Here is a 20,162-nt window from a genome sequence, read left to right as displayed (position 1 = left end):
CCTCAGGTACCGGAACCGACTCTTCCCGCTCCTCATGCATAGAAGCATCCGACTCCACGCGAACCGGAGTCAACGTCTTAGACGGAGCCGAAGACCTCGTCGGAGACGGATTCGGAGTCTGCTTCCTCGAAGGAGAACCTTCCGGAGACCTTGAAGGTGAAGGAGAAGGAGACAAACCTTGGCTCCGACGTCGATGAGACGAAGCCGACCTCGACTTCGATTTCTTGGACTTCGAGGATCGACGTCTAGAATGTTTACTTTTTTTATGGTGTTTCTTCGACCTCGAAGTCGATGACTCTCTCTTCGATCTCTCCTTCTTCCTCCCTCTTTTTTCCTCACCAATCTTCTTCATGAAGAGCTTGGTCTTCCTTTCCTTGAGTGCCTTCGGGTTCATGCTTTTACAGCATCCGCACTCCTCCACATCATGTTCCGAGGAGAGGCACCATAAACAATTCTGGTGAGGATCCGTAATCGACATCAGGCCTCCACACTCCCTACAGGGCTTAAAGCCCGACTTCCTAGTCGAAGACATAGTCGAATAAACAGAGATACACGACCAAACTACAAAGTAGCACTGGAGAAAAACCGTTGCGCGTCGAAGGCGCGGAAAAAAGGGAACTGACGTCATCACGCCGACGTGGGCTTCTTATGGCTCCGGTGACGTCGATCGGAGCCGCGAGCGGAGCCGGTGTATTATGACGTCGCCCACGTCGACGTGGAATGCTGGGGAAGAAAAGTTCAGTGGAATGCTGGCGCAGGGGATATTCACAAGGTGAGGAATCCACTGGCAGATGTATCCATCAGAAATGATGTTTCTTCACCACCTTAGGTCTTGGAGAAACCTTCTGAGAGTCACTTGTTCTCTTCAAGGAGGGAGCAGTTTTTATTGAAGACACACTCTCCACATCTGAAAGAGAATTTTCTGAAGTCTTCAACTTCTGTAGCCACAGAAGGAGACGCCCTTCTCTGTCCTTTAAAGTTTTCTCAGAACAGGTTCTACCAATTTTACAATCCTTTACCTGATGTTCAGGATATACGCAATAAATACATTTCTTGTGAGGGTCTTCAGAATGAAGCCTCAGTTTACCACAACTTCCACAAGGTCTGAAGAGGGATTTCTTGGATGTAGACATCTTAGAGGTAATCTTCTGAGGAGATATGAGAAGAAAAACTGAGCAAGCTCAGGGAGACTCCCTTCACACGACGTGCGGTAGAAAATCTGAGGGCTTGAGCCTCTGGGGAGAGGGTTCTAGAGGGTGCGGACGCCTGATTGGCTGGATTTTGGACTAAAACATAATGACAGTAATATGTTATAGATGTGACAAGCTGTCTATCCATAAAAACTCTATGGTTTTACTTTCTTTTATGCCTATTAGGCTTATGTTATTACTACATTGCTATGTTATGTACCGTGGGACTCCCACTTCGACGACGGGGAATATTCAAGCATGTGAATCTATGAAAGACACCCCAATACTGGAGAACTACAATTAGGTTCACAGTTGCCTCTGAACTGAGTGCACTAAATGTGCATCACTTAAATAGGTCTAAAGCTGTGTGACCCAATTCTATCAACATACAGGAAAATAATACCCCAACACGCTTGGGTGTGGTATTCAGCTCTCTCTTCGTAGGTGATTACTGTGAACATGACCAAATCCATCTTGAATTGATAGCTGCTGTGCCATGTAACCCAGCTCTTAGCCTCCACCACTATGTGCCAGGCACCCCATCTCTCTAACAGAAGACAAAATAGAACATTTTACCCCGTCCTCTCTTCCCTCTGCCAAATGTGCAGACTTTTTCCCTCATACCCCCTTCAACCACCATCCTAGAGCAAAGAACCTGATGGAGGCAATCCCAACTGCCCAGAGGCAGAGCCTGAAAAGGCTATAGCTGTGCACCATTACATTCAACTGTTCCAATAACTTACACAGTATGCTCCCTTTACTTAAATGACCCTAGCCAATATATCTCGAAACATACTGTACTTGTAATTCACTAGGCTGCTCTGGCATTATTCAAAAAAGCAATGTACTAAAATAAATGTTATTCTGCAAAGTGAAGAGTGAGCCACCTAACTTTTGATTTCACATCCATATTTGGCAAAAGAGAGTATATGTCATTACTATGATGCAGGAAGGAGGTATCCTTTATCTCGAATCATTAGCCTCAGCTGTTTGTGTCCTATAGTTGGAATTTCACTGGTAGCTCGAGCAGAGTATTATGTTTTCAAAGAGGTGATTAAAACAATAACTGTTTTAAATAAACCATTTCTGCCTCTTTCCCGTAATGTCTAATAGACACTGTGGAAATTCCTGTGGTGGAGTGCAGCATTCCCTGCCCAGGCTCTCAAGTCTAATGGCTACCTTTGTCTTTGATGCATCAGTGACAATTCTTTCCCATTGTGGACAGAATAGTCTGCTGAAGGCACCCTACTAATCCTCACACTTTCAAGCACTCAGACTAAATGAAGATCCTCTGCCTAGTAGCACAAAGCCCTAGAAGAGAAACAATACTGGCTGCAATCTTTTTTCAACTGTTTTTTAACTCACCATAATACAGTTTGGCTTGTTGACATTCCACACGTTAACGCAAAAGTCATCTCCTGCAGTGGCCAGGAGGCGCCCCGAAGCCTTACCCAGCGCCACCGCAGACACATTGCCTCTATGAGCAACAAACTCTTCTGTGAAAAAAAAAAGAGAAAGAAAAAGACAATCACTTTAAAACATTTGACCTTACAATGTGTTTTAAGAGAAAAACTCAAAGAGTGAGATGATATGGCAAGGGTATTAGCAGAGAATGGAAAGGATATAGAGTGATTAGAAGGCATGTGACAGACTGCGCCATGTATAGGGAGTGTGAATGTACAAGATGAGTGAAAAACAGATTAAGGAATTCTTCTGATAAACAGTAGTTTTCCTGTGACTTTATTTTAGAGATAGAGATAAATTATTTCAATAAGCAATCCCCTAGCTCTTCTAAAGTGCATAGTTGTACTGTGACCTCAGCAAGGAGATGAAGAGTCTCTCTCTGAATAGATGAAATATATTTTGGGATGTGTGTGCAAATTCCAAGCAACACCTGCTTTATACCACACAGCTACTATTATTGTCAATGCGAACTCAAGGGCCTGGTCCTCTCCCTCTTGTATTCCAAAAAATAAAATACTTGCTCTTTTTGCAAGTATGAAGAGTTACGCTCAAATGTGGTTAGACATTTATTTTATTTAATCAAAAATGGTAACACAATCTCTTTTTTTTAAAAAAATGATGTGTTTCGTAGTGCAGGAGTTACTGAAGGCTAAAACGGTATTTTCTCTATTAAATTATTTGTATACGGTTATTCAATTGACCATATTTTCTTTTTTTCAGGAGAAGGAAGACTGTAGATCATTGTTATTGTCTTCGTAATCAAAGGAATTACTCAGTTATATTCTGGACACATTTCACATCAATGTAATGCATACAAAAGAAACATTGCATCATTGTATTTCTACCCTCTGGTGGGTAATCCTCACAATTCTTTAGTTGCACTCCTACCCTCTAGTGGGTGACCCTCAGTATAATTTTATAACCTAAAACTATTTGAGGAGGGGTGTGGCCTGGCAAGGTAGTCGACAAAATGCTCCATCATTCAGCTTCTGGCACCCCTCTTACAAACTTCAGTCATATGCTGCGTTAACTCACTCAGAGGAAACACTGCTTAACCTGTGCAAATTAAGCAGCAATGATTTCATCTACAATTAGAATCGGATATTGCATTATCGCATTGAAAATTCAAGGGTGTGGGTGACATCCCTTCTTGTGTCTGATGCAGTTTATTAGGCTTTTAGAAGCTGCAGTCCTAGCTGATTATGGACCCAAGTGCCGGTGTGGTGACCTGATCCTCGTTACAAGCGCCAAACCTGCGCTGATGCGGACCTGGGGCCTGTAACTGCTGCAGTGCGCACCCTGAGCAAAGGCTGGTATGGCATCCATTTTAAGACATCCTCTTTCCTCACTTCTATCCATCGCTCCGATTTCTCTTCCCTAGTTCTCTTCTATCATTCCTACTTCTCATTCCAACTGCTCATCCATCCTCTCTACTTCTCAACCCTGCTTCTTAGCCATCCTCCCTACTTCTCATCTCTGCTTCTCATCCATTATCCCTACTACTCTTTCATTATCCCTACTTCTTATCCCGCTTCTTAGCCTTCATCTCCACTACTTATCCCTACATCTCATCCAACATTCCCACTGCTCATCCAACATCTCCACTTCTCATCCCTACTCTTCACCCACCCATCATCCTTACTTCTCTTCCATCATCCCTCAGGGCTCAAAAAATCATAAAATGTTACTAGACCTGGAGATCTACTATTTTTAATAATCTACTGGACCTAACTGTAATGTATTTGCCCCGTGAACTGGTCTCAAATTGTGTGATCCTAGGCAAATACTTTCTTATGGAGCCGTCTTTTTCTTTATTATCACTCAAGAGAGCACCTTCAAATATGTAAGTCCACTATTTCTGCTGTACAAAAAAACTCTTTATTTACCAGACTAACTGTTTGCTCCATGTAGAACAAGAATCAAGCCCATATATAGGGTACACATGTTCCCTGGCTTGCCTCTTAGTTCACTAATAGCATCTTCATCTGGGTAGGAGCAGTAATAATTTCCAGTTCATGTTTAAAAACTCACTTTTCATAAATATAATACCAAAGCATGATGTGGTAGTACACCGTCATTTACAGATAGCATATTGTTCATTGAAATGTCGACAAAACTTTCCCACTAACACGTAGTTTTATTGATAATATCGCATAAATAATGTTTGGAAATTGGGTTTCAGCAGAAATATTTAAATTTGCACATCACCAACAAAAGTGTTCTAATTTGTTTTGATCCTATAAAAATATTTTAGCTATTTCAATATTGTGTTAGAAAAAAGCCTGACACCTTACAGCCTTTCATTTAACATGCTTTGCACAGTTCAATTGTCACACAGTTCACTTTACAAAATCCTCTAACTTTAGTCACAGAAAGAAAAATAAATGTAGGAAGACAAACTGAATTTTTACCTCGGTCTCTGAAAGCCAGCAAATGTGACATGATAACAAGGATTTAAAGGCATTTTTATTGCTCTTTCCCTTTGTGAGCAATAAAGATTCCTTTAAATCTTGTCACATGTGCTCTGCTTTCAGAGACAGAGGTCAAAAGTCAATGTGTGTTTCTACATTTCCTTTTTTTACGTCGAATAGAAGCCACACCCACTCTCCGCCCATATTTGCCATTGGCTTTTGTAATCGTCTGTCCTAAATGCTGGCTTCTGATTTGTAAATAGGCCCGTTAGTCCCTTCTTAGTACCGCCTCCTCTTCATTTGTCACCTCCCATGGCGACTGGCCCCTTTACTTTGGCTGTTACACAGGACCTGTTATTTAGACTGCGAGCACTATTTTCTTTAGTAATGATGTTCTCCTACTGCAGGCTGGACATGCTTTGGTGCCTTCTCTCACCCTCCAGCCGACCTCCCGTTGTCCGTGCCTTCTCCCCCCACCACCCCACCTGCCCTCCCTCCTGTTATCCGTGCCTTCTCCATACCCCCTTCCTGCCCTTCCATTGTCCGTGACTTCTCCCCCTACTACCCCGCCAGCCCTCCCTCCCGTTGTCCGTGCCTTCTCGCCCCCACCCACCCTCCCTCCCATTGTCCGTGCATTCTCCCCCCCCCCCCCCGACTCCCCTCTCTCCCGTTGTCCGTGATGCCAACCATTTGCAATGCAATAGGTCTCGCGTAAAAGCGAGACCTATTGCATTGCAAATGCTTTTTTTTCATTCCTTCCCTGAGACAGTGTGTGTGTATGCGAGGCCTCCATGCCCCCACAGAGGGGCTGCACACAACAGTAGCAGCTGCCTGAGCCGGCGCTGAGGCAGCCACATGAAGAGAGCTGTGAGCAGCCGGCAGCAGCCATTGTTCAGAGCTGAGGGAGAGCCCTGCATACAAAAAAGGGGTCCCCGCACCATGCACTACTCCCCGGCCCCTCCTCGGGCGGCAGAGCCCCACTAGGCTGGTCTGAAACCTCCTCGCAGCTCTGCTTTTCTGATAGTCTTGCAGGCCAATGCTTCTGTCTTTGTAGTCTAAAAGCAGCAGTATATCTCTCAATTTACTTTTTTTTTATTTTTATTTTTTTTACTTTTTACCTTCTAGCTAATCTGGAACACAGGATGGGCCTCTCCGGCTTCATACTGCAAGGTTTCTCTTCCTTCCTTCCTTCACAATAGATCCCAAAGAGTTAAGGTGAACCATACCTTATCCCATCCATCTGCAGTGTCTATGGGGGTCCTACAAGGGTCTGCCCTTTCTCCTATACTCTTTAATCTTTTCCTGGAACCACTAGCAAATGTTCTATCATCCATGAACATTTTTTTCCATATGTATGCGGATGACACGCAACTTTATCTGAAAATCAATTCTTCTGAAGACTTCATCTCACTCAACTCATCCTGCTAACTCATTGCTACTCAAACTGCAGACTTTTCGCAAAAAGAAAACGAGACTAGGAGCCTTCTCGGGTGCGGCACCCAAGATCTGGAACTCTCTCCATCCGGAAATTTGCAGAATCCCCTACACGGCGACTTTCAAACAGGAAGTAAAAACAATCCTAATGAAGAAATTCCTGCCTTAACTGGATCATGGCTCATCTGTTTTCGCAATGTCCGATTTTTTTCCCCTATCAACTGTTAATGTCTATGATTCTTTGCCTTACCTATTAAGTAACGTTTTGCCTTACCTTAGCAAGTTATATTTTGCTTGCATTTAGTTACAATTTTATTAGCTCAAAATGGTAGCCTCTCTTACCGGAACGTTCCCCTACTTGGCTCCCCCTTCCATTACTGTGAAGCGCTCCGATACCCTTCGCGGTCATGTTCGCGCTATACAAAACCTTTTAAATAAAATAAATAAGTAAATAAATTGCATGTGCTTTTTGAAGCCAGGGAGACCAGAGTCAACGTTAAACAAGAAAGGGGTTTGTTTGCTAGGGGTATTTTTGTTGGGCGAGTGTGCGTTCCTGATAGCACTGAAGTGCCAGGTTGGCAGCTACTGATAAAGGAGGGTGGGGGGGGAGAGAGAGGTTTGTGTATGAAGGGACACTGTTGTTGTCTTGAAGCCTGAAAAGCCCGGAAATGAGCGTTCAAGTGAAACAATAAACTCAGATCCGCTGAACTTCCATTCTTTTTCGATTGTAATGACGGATGTAAGGACAGAAGCAGCAAAATACCAGTCGGTGGCACACTATGCTAAGCACAGATTTTTAGTTTAGGTGTTTTAAGACACACCCTTAATTACCGCGACCACCCTCCTGTGAGAGACCCCCTAGTTTTTTTCATTCCACTTGAAGCCCTGCCGGTGGTTAATGCATTTGCTGCAGAGATCTGTGTACAGACCAGTCAAGGGTCTGCGTCATCATAAAACAGCAAAGAGGGTTCATGTCCCAGCTGTAAAGCACAACGAAAAACGGAGGTCACTGATTTCTGCTTTATTCAGGTAGCTCAGAGGGTTACGGCTTTTCCGCAGAGGTCCTTGTGTTACCCGCAGGTCATATGTACAATCCTTGTACAGCGGCACAGTGAGTTATAAACCAGTCCCAAACAGCTGCACGCAAACTGCAAGAAATGCACTGTCGTTTTCTTCAATCTACTTTTTTTATAAGGCCTCTTAGGGTAGTGATAAATGTATACTAGTAAAGAGAATCCCAAACCCTGAATTCTGTGGACCCCCACACGTTTTAAATCCTGACTTTGCGTATCTCCAGAACAAGTGCTCTTAACATGTAATTTCTACCAGTATAGATGATTTACAGGGTCACTGGAATTATGCGGCAGCGAAAGAGCAAATTATAGACAAAGAAAAGGCAAATTATTCGGCCCAAAATGTGCATTACTTCCTTATTTTCTCATTTTTACACAGGTTAACACTGCAGGAGCAAAGGTTTCACATCATAAGTACCAGTTTAACACCAAAATACAGTAATAAGCAACAGAAAGGGGACCAGTTAACCTTTACAAAGGTCCTTCCACTGCGCAGCAGCACGTGTTGTTTTATTTTTAGTAACTTTTGATCTGTATGAGCTAAAAGCAAAAACTTTTTTTTTGTAAAACCTGCAGGATAAGCAGCAGATGCTGTATTAGGCAAATGTAGCAAATCCTTAATTATGAAGGAAAACGTCAGTGCTGCAAACTCTCATAATTCTAATGGCCCTAATGATATGGGACTGCTATACCTGGGCCCCTCACCGTCATATTTAGCATTCCCTGCACATTGACTTACAACTTGTATGAGTCATTGCACCCGTACAATATCTGTGCAATTAAAGCTCTCCGACGCCCTGCCTCGTAACGTTAAAAAAAAAAAAAGAGATAAAACGAAGTAAGTGCCATATAAATGTTTATTGGTGTAATTACTCATGCAGACAGATACACAAGACATTGTTACAGGGCAAGAGCACCTTAACAGAAAGGAGGTTTAAAAAAGGAAAGCCCCTCCCTCCAAACCATGGCTGTTTCTTCTTAAGCACCTGTGAAGTCATAACAAGCGGAGTGCCTTTGTTTCCCTCCATCACACTGGCATCTAGGTGCGAGGCTGCAGATAGCTCCCCACCAGCATGAACACCAAGTATTTGCAATACAACAGGTCTCGCATTTACGTAAATTTGAGCTATTGGCATTGTAAATGACAATGCCTTTAATTTGGGTTTTGGTTTTTGAAACATAAATAAAATGCATTGCCAATTACAATGCCAATAGCTTAAACTCACGTAAATGCGACACCTATTGCATTGCAAATGTTTTTTCTGTGAATAAAGTTGGAGGATTTTCAACTCACCAGAAAGGGTGAGTAGTCCATAAAAATGGCTGGTCCTGAATAAATTTTGCTTGACAATGAGTGGATTTTTCGAGCCCTGCTCCTCACTTCTCATCCATCATACCCGCTTCTCACCCCTGCTACTCATCCCAACTCCTCATCCATCATCCCTTCTACTCATCCATCACCCCTTCTACTCATACATCATCCCTACTTCTCTTCCGTCATACCTAATCCTCTTCCCTACTCATCTATCATCCCTACTTTTTCACCCATCATTCTTACTTCTCATCCCTACTTCTCATCCAGAATCCCTACTGCTCACCGGTCATCCCGACTTTTCATTCCTCATCCCTCAGTCATACCAACACACTTTCATTGTTGTGATTGATTCACAATAGCCAATAAAAGTAGAATGCAGTGGCATAGAATAATGTTATGTTAATTTATATTTGTAGAGCGCCAAATCACCAAAAGGTGTCTAAGCGCTTGCAGCATAGACCAAGAACCCGGGAATCCCTTATCCCTGCTGGGCTCACCATGATTAGGGTGAGCTTATCCAAATGCCTCAGTGAACAAGATGGTCTTGAGTTTCCTCCTGAACGGGAGTAAGGTGGCTTCCCCATGCATACTGTCTGGTAGCTTGCTCCAGAGCTGGGGAATCACAACTGAGAAGGCCCGCCCCCCCCCCAAGGTGGCTCTATTAAAGCGCAGGCAGGCCAACAGACCTGACTCAGATTAACTGAGGCATCGTCCAGGCACATAAAGCTTCAAACGGTCTTTGATGTAGTTAGGGGCCACCCCATACTGTGCTCTATGTGCAATGCAGAGGCCATTGAACCTGCCCCTTTGCTCAATAGGGAGCCAGTGTAGCTGTTGTAGCAGGGGTGTGGTGCGTGCTCTTCTTGGCAATTTACAAATCAATCTTGCCGCATCATTTAGAACCACCTTAAGTTTCCCCATAAGTTTATCAGGAAGCCCTATCTATACTGCGTTACCGTAATCCAAGCGTGACAACATTAGTGCCGACACGACGGTACGCAAGGTGGAAAATGACAAAAGGGTCGCAAGTTTCCCGAGTTGCTTCACCAAGCCCACACAACTCCCCACTACAGCAGACACCTGATAGTTAACTTGGTGTCTAGCCCGATACCCAAGCTCTTCACAGCTGGCACCGGTCGGGGTGGTGCCAAGCTCTTGTGGCCAAAGGAGGCTGGACCAGGGGTTAGCCCCTGTTGTGAGGACAAGCACCTCTGTCTTTTCGGGATTTACCTTAAGTGAATTAGAGGTCATCCAGGTCATAGTAAACCGGAGCATGTTCTGAACATTAAGCTATGCCTGAGTGGAATTGTCAACTCGCACAATTAGTTGGGTGTCATCGGCATGATTGAACACCTGACATTCCGATTTTGCCAATGCTTCTACCAATGGCTGAAGGTAAATATTGAAAAGCAGGGGGGACAACGCAGAGCCCGGAGGAACCCCACATGGCAGGGCGCCATACCTAGACGTACATTCCCCTAGTTAAACCTTTTGAGACCGATCCTTCAAGAACGGGCGATCCATTAGAGGACCGTCCCGGTGACTCCCAACCGCCAGCAGCTGCGCGTGGTTCACCGCGTCGAACGCAGCTGAGAGGTCGAATAGAATCAGTGCTGATGGATTCTTCTTATCAGCTGCGAGCCTCAGTTCGTCCCATACTGAGTGCATCACCAACTCAGTACTGAAGTGGGCCCTAAATCCTGCTTGCCATGCATGTAACAGCTGATGTTCTTCCAAGAAGGACAAGAGAACTCTGAGCACAAGTTGCTCAAGTACTTTAGCCAAAATAGGAAGTCTGGAGATGGGTCGGAAGTTCTTCAAGTTATTAATGTCTGCCCCTGCTTTCTTCAGCAGTGGCATCACCATAGCTTCCTTCAATTTGTGTGGAACCTTCCCTGTTGCCAAGGACAGATTTAATAGGGACAGCACCTCTGGCCCTACCGCAAGAACGACCATTTTAAACACCCTTGGAGCGCAGGGATCTTCTGGTGACCCAGATTTAACTTTGGCCACAATATGGGCTAAGCCGTTTGAGTCAAGTGCAGGAAAGACAGAGAGCCGCCCTGAAAATCTGGTGGATCCACCACTGATAGAGGGTAGGGACTTATACTAGTGTTGCCTATTTCCATAATTATGTATTTAACCTTAACTAGAAAGAAGTTGGCATAGAGTAATGCAGAGCAGACTGCAGTGGCAGAGTGGAGTGGAGTGGTGCACAGTAGACTGGAGTGGCAGAGTGGAGTCGTGCAGAGAAGATTAGAGTGGTGCAGAGTAGGGGTGGTGTAGAGTGCAGTGGCGCAGAGTGGGAGTGGCACAGAGTGGGAGTGGCGCAGAGTAGGAGTGCAGTGGTGTAGAGTAGGAGTGCAGTGGTGTAGAGTGACGTAGAGTGGTGGTGAGTGTAGTGGCTTACAGAGCAGTGTCTAGCGTAGAGTGGTGGGTGTAAAGTGCAGTGACGGAGGGTTGAGTGGTGCAGGGTAGAGAGGCATAGTGCAGTGGTGTAGAGTGGTGCAGAGTAGAGAGCATTGGCGCAGAGTGCAGCGGCATACAGTAGAGTGGTGCAGAGTAGCGACCACTGGTGCAGAATGCAGGGGCACGGAAGGCAGTGACAGAGTAGAGTGGCACAGAGAAGAGCAGAGTGGCGTAGAGTAGAGTGGTGTAGAGTACAGTGGCGCAGAGTAGAGTGGCGCAGAGTAGAGTGGCGGAGAGTAGAGTGGCGGAGAGTAGAGTGGCGCAGAGTAGAGTGCAGTGGCATAGTGTGTGCAGATTAGAGTACAATGAGTGGAGTAGAAAAGAGTAGAGTAGTAAAGCGTAGCGTAGAGTAGAGTGATGCAGAGTGAAGTGGCATATAGTGCAGTGGAGCATAGTACAGGGTAGGGGGTTGGAGGGAAATTAAACAACATGTTTATTTATTTGAGTTTTATATAGCGCTGGCAAGACCCGGAGGTATCAGAGCACTTTACGTTAGGCTCCACAATGTTACAAAGTTACATGTTACATCTGTTGCTAGAAACATTTAAAGAGCATAGAAGAGGAGCGAAGTGGAGAGTAGGAGGGTAAGGTGGTGAGGAAGAAGGATAGGAGGGAAATAGGGAGGAGAGAAGAAAGAAAGGGGAGGAAGGAGCCATAGCAGGGAGACGAAGAGGAAACTGTGCCCAATGTCCGGCTGGGTAGGTGACGGTCGAGGGGGGAAACTCGGGCCAATCTCCTCTATAGCTGTCTAGCAGCTCCACCGGGCATCAGCCATGTTGCTCAGGTCTCAGTGTTCAGAAAAGCAGATTAGAATCAAAACATGGGCTACAGTTGCATAGTCAGGTATCGGAGGAACATGTCCCCACTAGGGGGCAGAGGAAAAAAGGAACAGGGGAGGGGGGAGTAATCCAGAGAAGGAGCTGGGGCTGTCTTTAGGCTGCCGAGTAAGCTGGGACCTCCATGACTTCCGTGCCTCAAAGGTGAGGCGCTACTGCTGCTTGTCCGGTTTCCCCATTGTGAACACAAGGTATGTCTCTCGCCACTTCTCCCTATGAAACCACTGATTATAGCTGAACAGAGGGGCAAATTGTGGAACTAGGCCACTGACGAGCAACTGCCTCCACCGGCCCAGCAAGCGAGAAATTTGCGCCATCACCAATGTAGTTCCCAGCAGCGGCCCCAGATTGCATCGACTCTCCCAGTTAGGTTATCACACCCCTCAGTTCCAGTTATCATAGGGCCCACTTCCAGCAAAAATAATCAAACTATGCGGGCCCACGCTGCGAGTTCTCTGTATAGTACACCTCCCAGATAGGCTGTCACTCACAGTAGTGGTGCATATCTGAGGTCCACATCTACACCATAAGCCACCGGGCAATTCATTCGCAAGTAAAGAACCTCTTGCCCATTTATGCAGGGGAATGCAGCCAGGCAGCTTCTTCCAGACACCTGTCTTTTTTATATGACTTCCTGCCCAGGTTCCACTGTCATTTTTCAAGGCATACCACTGTACAGCTCCAAATTACACGATCCATCAAGTATCGCCCACTATCTCCGGCAGCCCCGGTTTGCGCCCCCGCTCCGATGGCCACAGTAGTAGTATCACTGCTCTCTTCACAGCTCCCAGCGCCATTCGCACTGTGTGCACCGCTCTTAGCCCCAGCTGGAGCCGCCGAGCCCTCTCAGCACTCACCACTATGCAAGCACCTCTATTTCCAGCCAGTGGGCTGCTCGCTCAACCGCCACATCCACGCAGCAGTCGCCGCATCAGAACTCATTCCCAGGAGCCGCCATCTTGTCGCTTCTTCACCAGTTTCGGTCCGCAGCCCAAAAGGCTTACCACCAGCTAGCACAAAGTAAGCTCCAGGCTTCAGGATTATGCTAGCGGCCGACTCAACACCAGTCCCAAGTGCGATATGTCACACCGCTCAGATCAACTCAGATCTGTGCGCCGGCAACACCGTCCTCATCGGCAGTCGCCATCTTATTGAAATACAGTGACCCTCTGTCTCCCGCTGCAGGCGCCGATATCGGTCTTCCAGTCACCTGCTGAGAGTATCAGCAATCTCATAGCATTTGTGCCGCTTTCCGATGCACAGTACTGGAAATATTATGCGCATATGTGCAGCGCTTGTCAGGATTTAGGGCGGATAATGTCGCACGGCCGGCAGAGCTGCACTAGGAAGCAGGCATCTTCTTGAACTTTGGAACATGGAAAAAGAGTGGGTGGGAACAGAAGCTATATGGACTAGGATATGCAATATGGACTGAAAACACAATCTCTCATAAGGAGTGCTTGCACACAAAGAAAAAAAGTAGCTCCCAAAAATGGGAGCAGTGGATGTATATAAGTGCTCGGTCCATGCTCCAGGGGAGGGCCAGACACAGGAAGAGGACATGACACCCACATGCCATCTCAAACGGGTAAGAAGGAAATGAGAGCGACGCTGAAGCTTATGAATGGTAAGCTATGGGGGGGGCTGTAAGCCCACTGTTTGTAAACAACATGTCTCACGGAGACATGGCATTCATTGTCTGGGCAAAACCTAAAAAAATACTGCTTAAATTGCTTGGCCACGGCCAACCGATAAAGGCATTGAGTGAAAACTCATGACTGCAGGTATGAGATGTGTATAGCCTGCAAGCATCTAGCTGAATCTGGCATGTTGAGACCCTCCAGCACGATATTGGTGTGGCACTTTGCTGCTTACACAGCGCTCAATGTGTTCAACTGCATGGCTGTGATCTCCGCTTGCTTTCCAATTGTTACAATGGTGCCTTACCACAGCATAGAACCCATAGACATAACATTGCTGCCTCTAGCAAATCTGATGAGCAATGGTCGCACCAATATACTGGCAAATAAGCAATCTGCCCTACAGCCGTAGTCATGGGCAAAGATAAAGCAATAAAATCCATGGAGGGAATTCAATCATGCAATGTATAACTGCATATGGCACTACGCAACAAACTGCTCAGCAGGCGAGTGCTCCTTTGGCAGTGGAAGCAATGAAGCAACCTGAAGTGCATACAACTGCAGATATGCTATTGGCAATACAAAACTCGGGGAGAGCTCTGGAAAATAAAATAGTTAAGGCAAGAACATTGGTTACTCAGGTCTGCTGAAAATAGCAGAAAGGGTGCAGATAACATAAGACGATGTCAAAGAATTAAATATAGAGGTGCACATCTTCAAAGACAAAATTGACCTAAACTTAGAAGCCTGAGCTGGGGATGTTTAAGGGCAGTCTAGATGAAATACCCTCAGATCCCTAGACTTCCAGAAGCAATGAGAGTGAGCAGCAGATTTCCAGGAGAAATGGATTCTTCAGAAACTCAAACCAGGCACTGCTGCCTATATTTGCCACGGAAAGAATGCACAGAGCTCTGGTTCTTCAAGTGTAACCAGGTGCCTCACCACATGCACCGAACTATAGGCACGAAGATTGTGTACATCAGCGAGAAACACAAATTCTCACTGGTATGGGGCGGAGTGGGAAGTTTATATAGCGCAAATTTGACCCGAAGCGTTACATGAGAACATATTCATTTTTGTTAGGCACAGGCAAATTAAGTAATTTGCCCAGATTCACAAGATGTTGCACGTACTTGCAGAGACTTGAACTAGGTTCCCCAGATTGGAGGTCAACCGCCCCTAGCAGTTGAGCCACCTCCTCTCCCCAATTTTCCCCATCTGCACGAAGAAGGTGCAAAGGCAAATCAAAAACGAAAACTCAAAGCTCTGCATTTAATATATATGTTGCTCTACTTGGTGCACCTGCGAATGTTGGCTGATGGGTGAAACAACTTCTTTACAGTCCCGATGAGGTTTGACCCTGGTTTGAGATGTGGGATAAAGTAATCCCGAAGAGGAGTGAACCAAATCGCTACTGCTCCGGAAGAAGCGGACTGCAGAACTCAGAGGTCAAGATCCTTGAAAGGAGGTGACCACCGATCCTCAGAACCAAGAATCCTACAAATTTCTAGTGCAAGCGGATGGCACCATGAAAGAAGTAGCACTAAATTATTCTGGACTCTCCTAGACCCCCAGATGGTGGCTGGGATAAGATATCAACACAAATGCGGAATTATAGCTTGACGTACCTACAACACACAGCTTACAACATGATGTTCAGATTGCCACTTGATAGTCAACACAGCGATAATGTGAAAATGACAAGCACAGACCCTCGGAAGCATTGGACATGAGGACATGGAAGGGCAAACCTGTTAACAGTGTTCACTGACTAAAAGGAAAAATCTGTGAAGTTTAATGTTGTAGATGTAACTAGACGGGAGTGGAGAACACCCATAAGACAGCTAGTGGTTACAAACTGGCTTGGGAGTGCCCTGGTCCCATTGACGTGGAGTATTCTGGTCAAGCTGTTGAGTGCCCGCAAGACAGGACATTTAGAAACACAAAGTTATTTGTTTTTTGTGGTATTTCAGACTATTGCTCACATCTTGTTTGAAGCGGGACTCCAAGTTCCCATAAGTTTGCAAAGGGAAGGAAAGTGTGTCCAGCTCCACTCATCCCAAGGTGGAGTGAACTTCCAATGAGTGAACAGATCCTTTGGTTCCAATGTAGTTTTATTTGAAATTGCGTCTGCCCCACTAGGGTAAAGTTGAGAAGCTGTTTTAAATTTACAGACCAATGTTCTCAGAAGAGTATGAGGTGCATGAAATTGAAAATTGGCAAGGTCACGGAATTACAATAGAAATTTGTTTTGTTGAACATGAGTGGGCTGAAAGTATTTCCAAAACAATATCGAAAAAGTGCTTATCTTAAAACAGCAGCAAATCCAAATAGTTATGCTACAGGAAACCCACCTGATGAATGTGGAGTTTAAGTAATTGAGGAAAAAATGGTGGGACACATCTTTGCATCTTACTTCCCCAGCTAATCCAGTGGGATACTGCCATTAATTGCTGCCAACATTCCCTTTCAAAAGCAGGAAATGGTATTGGATACCCATGGGAAATACATTATAGTCTTGGGATTTGTAGATGGAACTGAAACGTAAATATTTATGGCCCAAACACAGATGACACAATGTTCTCTGGGAAAATAATACAGGCAGCATTGCCCCCATCTGGGCAGAAGAGTCATTTGGATTGTGCCATAAAGTGACACCTTGACAGACCCTCCCTGAACACTGGGACGAAGCCAGAAGTGGAGACTATATTAATGAATATAAGGGAGACTGACTGGCATACAGAGCACTCTGAACCCAACCAACATAGTTTGATATAATTACACCGTGCCCCTCTATATAGTACATGGCTCCTTCACTGCCAATCGGGGAGAATGGACTCCATAGGCTGTAGCTGTGTCCTGCTCATGCAGGGGCACCGTCTCACTTAGAACCAAGCACCCTGTCTTCAGGATTGTAGAGGCCTGCTATAGGGGGACTTATAGGTTCTAAGTGCAGTGAACCTTAGATATAGTAAACCTATATCTTTAGTAAGTGGTGCATGCACCAACTTACACAGGCTGCAATGGCAGGCCTGTAGTTCAATTTTGAATGGTCTCTCATGGGTGGCATAATGCATGCTTCAGCCCATGGGAGACCTCTGGGGTACCTATGCCCTGGGTACCATATACCAGGGACCGACAAGGGCACCCCAGTATCCAATATGGAATGTACCTAGGTACTGAACACAACGGTTTAGGGAGAAAGCAGACAGACTGGGGTCCTAATTAGCAGGATCCCAGTCAGACTAGTCAAAACAGCATCACATCAAGCAAAAGGTGGGGGTAATCATAAGAAGCAGCTCCTACTTTCCTACAACCCCCATGTACAATCTTAGAAGATTAACACATGTGCTGACTTCACTAGCAGACTCAGTAGAGGAGTTTTCACTGGCATCCTTAGATGTCAAATATGCCTTTGACCCAGTGAGTTGGGATATACCCAGACTGTCTTGGAAGTGATGAGGTTTGGAGCTGGCTTCCTTGGTTCCTAGGGTGAAGAAATGGGGTGCACGGGTAGGTCTGACAATCCACAATGTGTCCCTATATGCAGATATCGCATTGGCCTTCTGAAGGAACCCAATACACTGTCTCCACCCTACTTCTCCTGGAATTTGAAAAATGTGGTAGAATTTCTGAATTAAAAACAAATTGGGGTAAATCCAAACTTTTCTCATTTGGACGCTCATTCACCCCAAACCTGGGGTTGACATGGGAAACCCACATTTTAAGGCCCAATACACGCTCAATATGGGTGTGGTGTTGACAGGGCTCAGTCAGTGGAATTTTGGAAGACTTTGCTGTTGTCGGTTATGGGAAGGAGATCTCTGACAAAAAAGGTCTTCCTCCCAAGGTGCCTTTATGTGCCACATAACTCTATGAGCCCTTTACCTTTCAGTATTTTTGGCTCCTGAACAAACTTATGAGTTCTTTAGGTTGGGTTGGGAATCTTAGTCGAGCTAAGCTAGCAATGTTGAAACTGCCACGGCTGAAAGATGGCCTAGGTTTTACCGACCGATTTCTCAATTATGTTGCATTGTAGTTGCAACATGAAATACATTGGTTTGATGACAGCAATAACTGGGAAAGAAGCCTACTTGCGTGGACAGTACCACCAAATCCTCTGGCTGAAGTATGTATACTGGGTAATCATACAGCGAAAAACTGCCCATATGTGGTTCGATAAGTCAGCAAAATCTGGGGAAGAGTAATCACTACAGTACTGAGGACACCTCTAATTGCTCCAGATGTCCCACTGTGGTCTATTAAGACTTTCAAAGATATGGACGGAGATATGTCTATGGTTAGACGGTAGGGAAGAAGGTTGTCGAACAGTGGGAGATTTATTCTTTATTAGTACATTTTTAGCGTTCAAGGAGGCCAAAAGGACTTTTCGGGTAGGCCCCGGACAACTCCTTCAGTATGCAAGAATAGCATGTATTGGCAAAAAGATTTAGACCACATTTCTAGAGGCACCACCAGAAACGAGTGTAATATCAGAAATGGTTGGCTTACTGGGATTAGATGGTCATCACAAATCTTTATTCAGCACCAGTACTAGATATGATAGGGGACACAAGCCACAAAAAAAATGAATATTTAGTGAATGTTTGGAACCACTGACTGACTAACTGAAACAGGACATGTGAACAGGTCAAGTGTACATCACCCAACATGTTTCAAACTAATCCAGTTCACTAGCAGAAGACATATAATACTACCTAAAAAAAAATAAAAAAAATGATCTACACTGACAAGTCTTCTGCGTGTGGCAGATGCAATATAAGTGGTGCAGACTTCCTGATTGTGATATGGCAATGCCCGGGGGGTGGTGAAATTTTTGGACAAAGTGGTGAACAGCCTGCATACTGCCATAGTCCTCCTACCTGAGCACCATATGAAAAAAGGTCTATTGGGCATATTTTCTACAAACAAAAACTACGAAATGTAAATACGGATGACATCTCTGGGCACAGTTCTGGTCAGGGGTTGCATAGTTACACATTGGACGAGCCACCAGAGGATCGAATATTGAACAATGGAACAGAGGTCGAGTAGAATCAGCTGCGGCAGATGGCAGCACATGAAAAATACAATAGGGGATGAAACCTTAACAGACGATTTGCCTGACAGGGCTGAAATGCTAGCAAAATTAATAGAGCCTCTCAATAATCGACCATCTTGAGAAAAAGAGGCCGGAGAAATATAAATATTATATAGCACTATATGGACCCAGACAGGGTTTTTGCAAGACTGAACTATGTGATCAGGCCCTACAAATATGACAAGCGGAACACACACAAAAAAAAGAAGCTCTCTGAGGCTGTGACCTTTTGGTCACTGAGCAGGTCCCTTCTGTCTACAGCTTCCCACAGGGAGAAGCACATTGTTTACTGCTAACACAACCAGCGGGTTTTCTGTGGCTAAAAAAAGAAATGTTGTCTTGCTGCTGACTACACTAGTGTTGCACCCATTACAAACACGTAGGATTGTGAATCATGGGACATGGGCTCCAGGGGTCTACGTTACTCCTATAGACTCATAAACCATTGGCTGGTAGACCACTCCGCTTACTCTGTAGATAACCATGTGTTAACTTTTCTTGTTTCACCAGGGGGTTTTGCTGTGACCATTGCATGTGAATCTGAAACTTTAACCAGCCCAATTGCTACCGCTCTGCAAACCTGCAGAAGTGGAAAAGAAAAGATGGACCAGGGCGAAGTTTGACAGATGGTGGGAGAAGAGCAGTGTCCTATTCAGATTGTTTCCCATGCATTCCATCACAAGCTTGGGGACAAAGAAAAGGCATAAGCTGAACCACTTATTACAATGCGAGGCCGATCTGTCTCTTTCCAGTAATACGAGTATTTCCTCCAAGTATTATGCTCTATTGATTTGTGCAATATGTATTACCTACTGTGTTCAAAATAAAGAAGTAATTTGTCATACTTAAAGTACTGACTCGACAATCATATTATTGGAGATATTTTTCTGAGTTAGTGAGTCCCTAACCCCACACCACTTTCAGTTGTATGGCTAGGACTAGTTGACCCACTGAGAGTCAAGTACTAAATACTAGATGCTCAGTTTTTATGGCTTCAGTAGGTCAGTCTTAGGACACCAGAGGTAAACCTATTCAATGCGTGATTGAGGCCTAGCAACTCTGAGTGCCCTAAGACTTGCAAACTGGTTTGTACAATTTAATTTGTACATTTTGCTGCACATCAGACATCAGGGAGTGAAAAATAATGATGTGTAAAAATGAAAGGGATGGGAACATGAGGAACGCTCCAAATGATCAACCAAATGGAATTCTTTTATTACCAGAAAATG

At 45.0% G+C, this 20,162-nt stretch overlaps 1 protein-coding gene across 3 annotated transcripts in view; it reads right to left on the bottom strand.

The window, feature by feature from the left end:
• The window catches only part of KATNB1 (katanin regulatory subunit B1), a 558,599-nt gene that overhangs the window by 470,086 nt on the left and 68,351 nt on the right, over positions 1–20,162 (bottom strand). For all 3 annotated transcript variants that reach the window (XM_085640093.1, XM_085640095.1, XM_085640094.1), the window contains exon 5: positions 2,556–2,686. In XM_085640093.1, the coding sequence (XP_085496219.1) occupies positions 2,556–2,686 (131 nt within the window). The remainder of the gene's footprint in view (positions 1–2,555; positions 2,687–20,162) is intronic.

The sequence above is a fragment of the Triturus cristatus genome, chromosome 12 (genome assembly GCF_964204655.1).
Source record: "Triturus cristatus chromosome 12, aTriCri1.1, whole genome shotgun sequence".
Classification (NCBI taxonomy): domain Eukaryota; kingdom Metazoa; phylum Chordata; class Amphibia; order Caudata; family Salamandridae; genus Triturus; species Triturus cristatus.
Note: the sequence above shows the minus strand (reverse complement) of the source record. Positions and strands in the feature narration are given on the sequence as shown.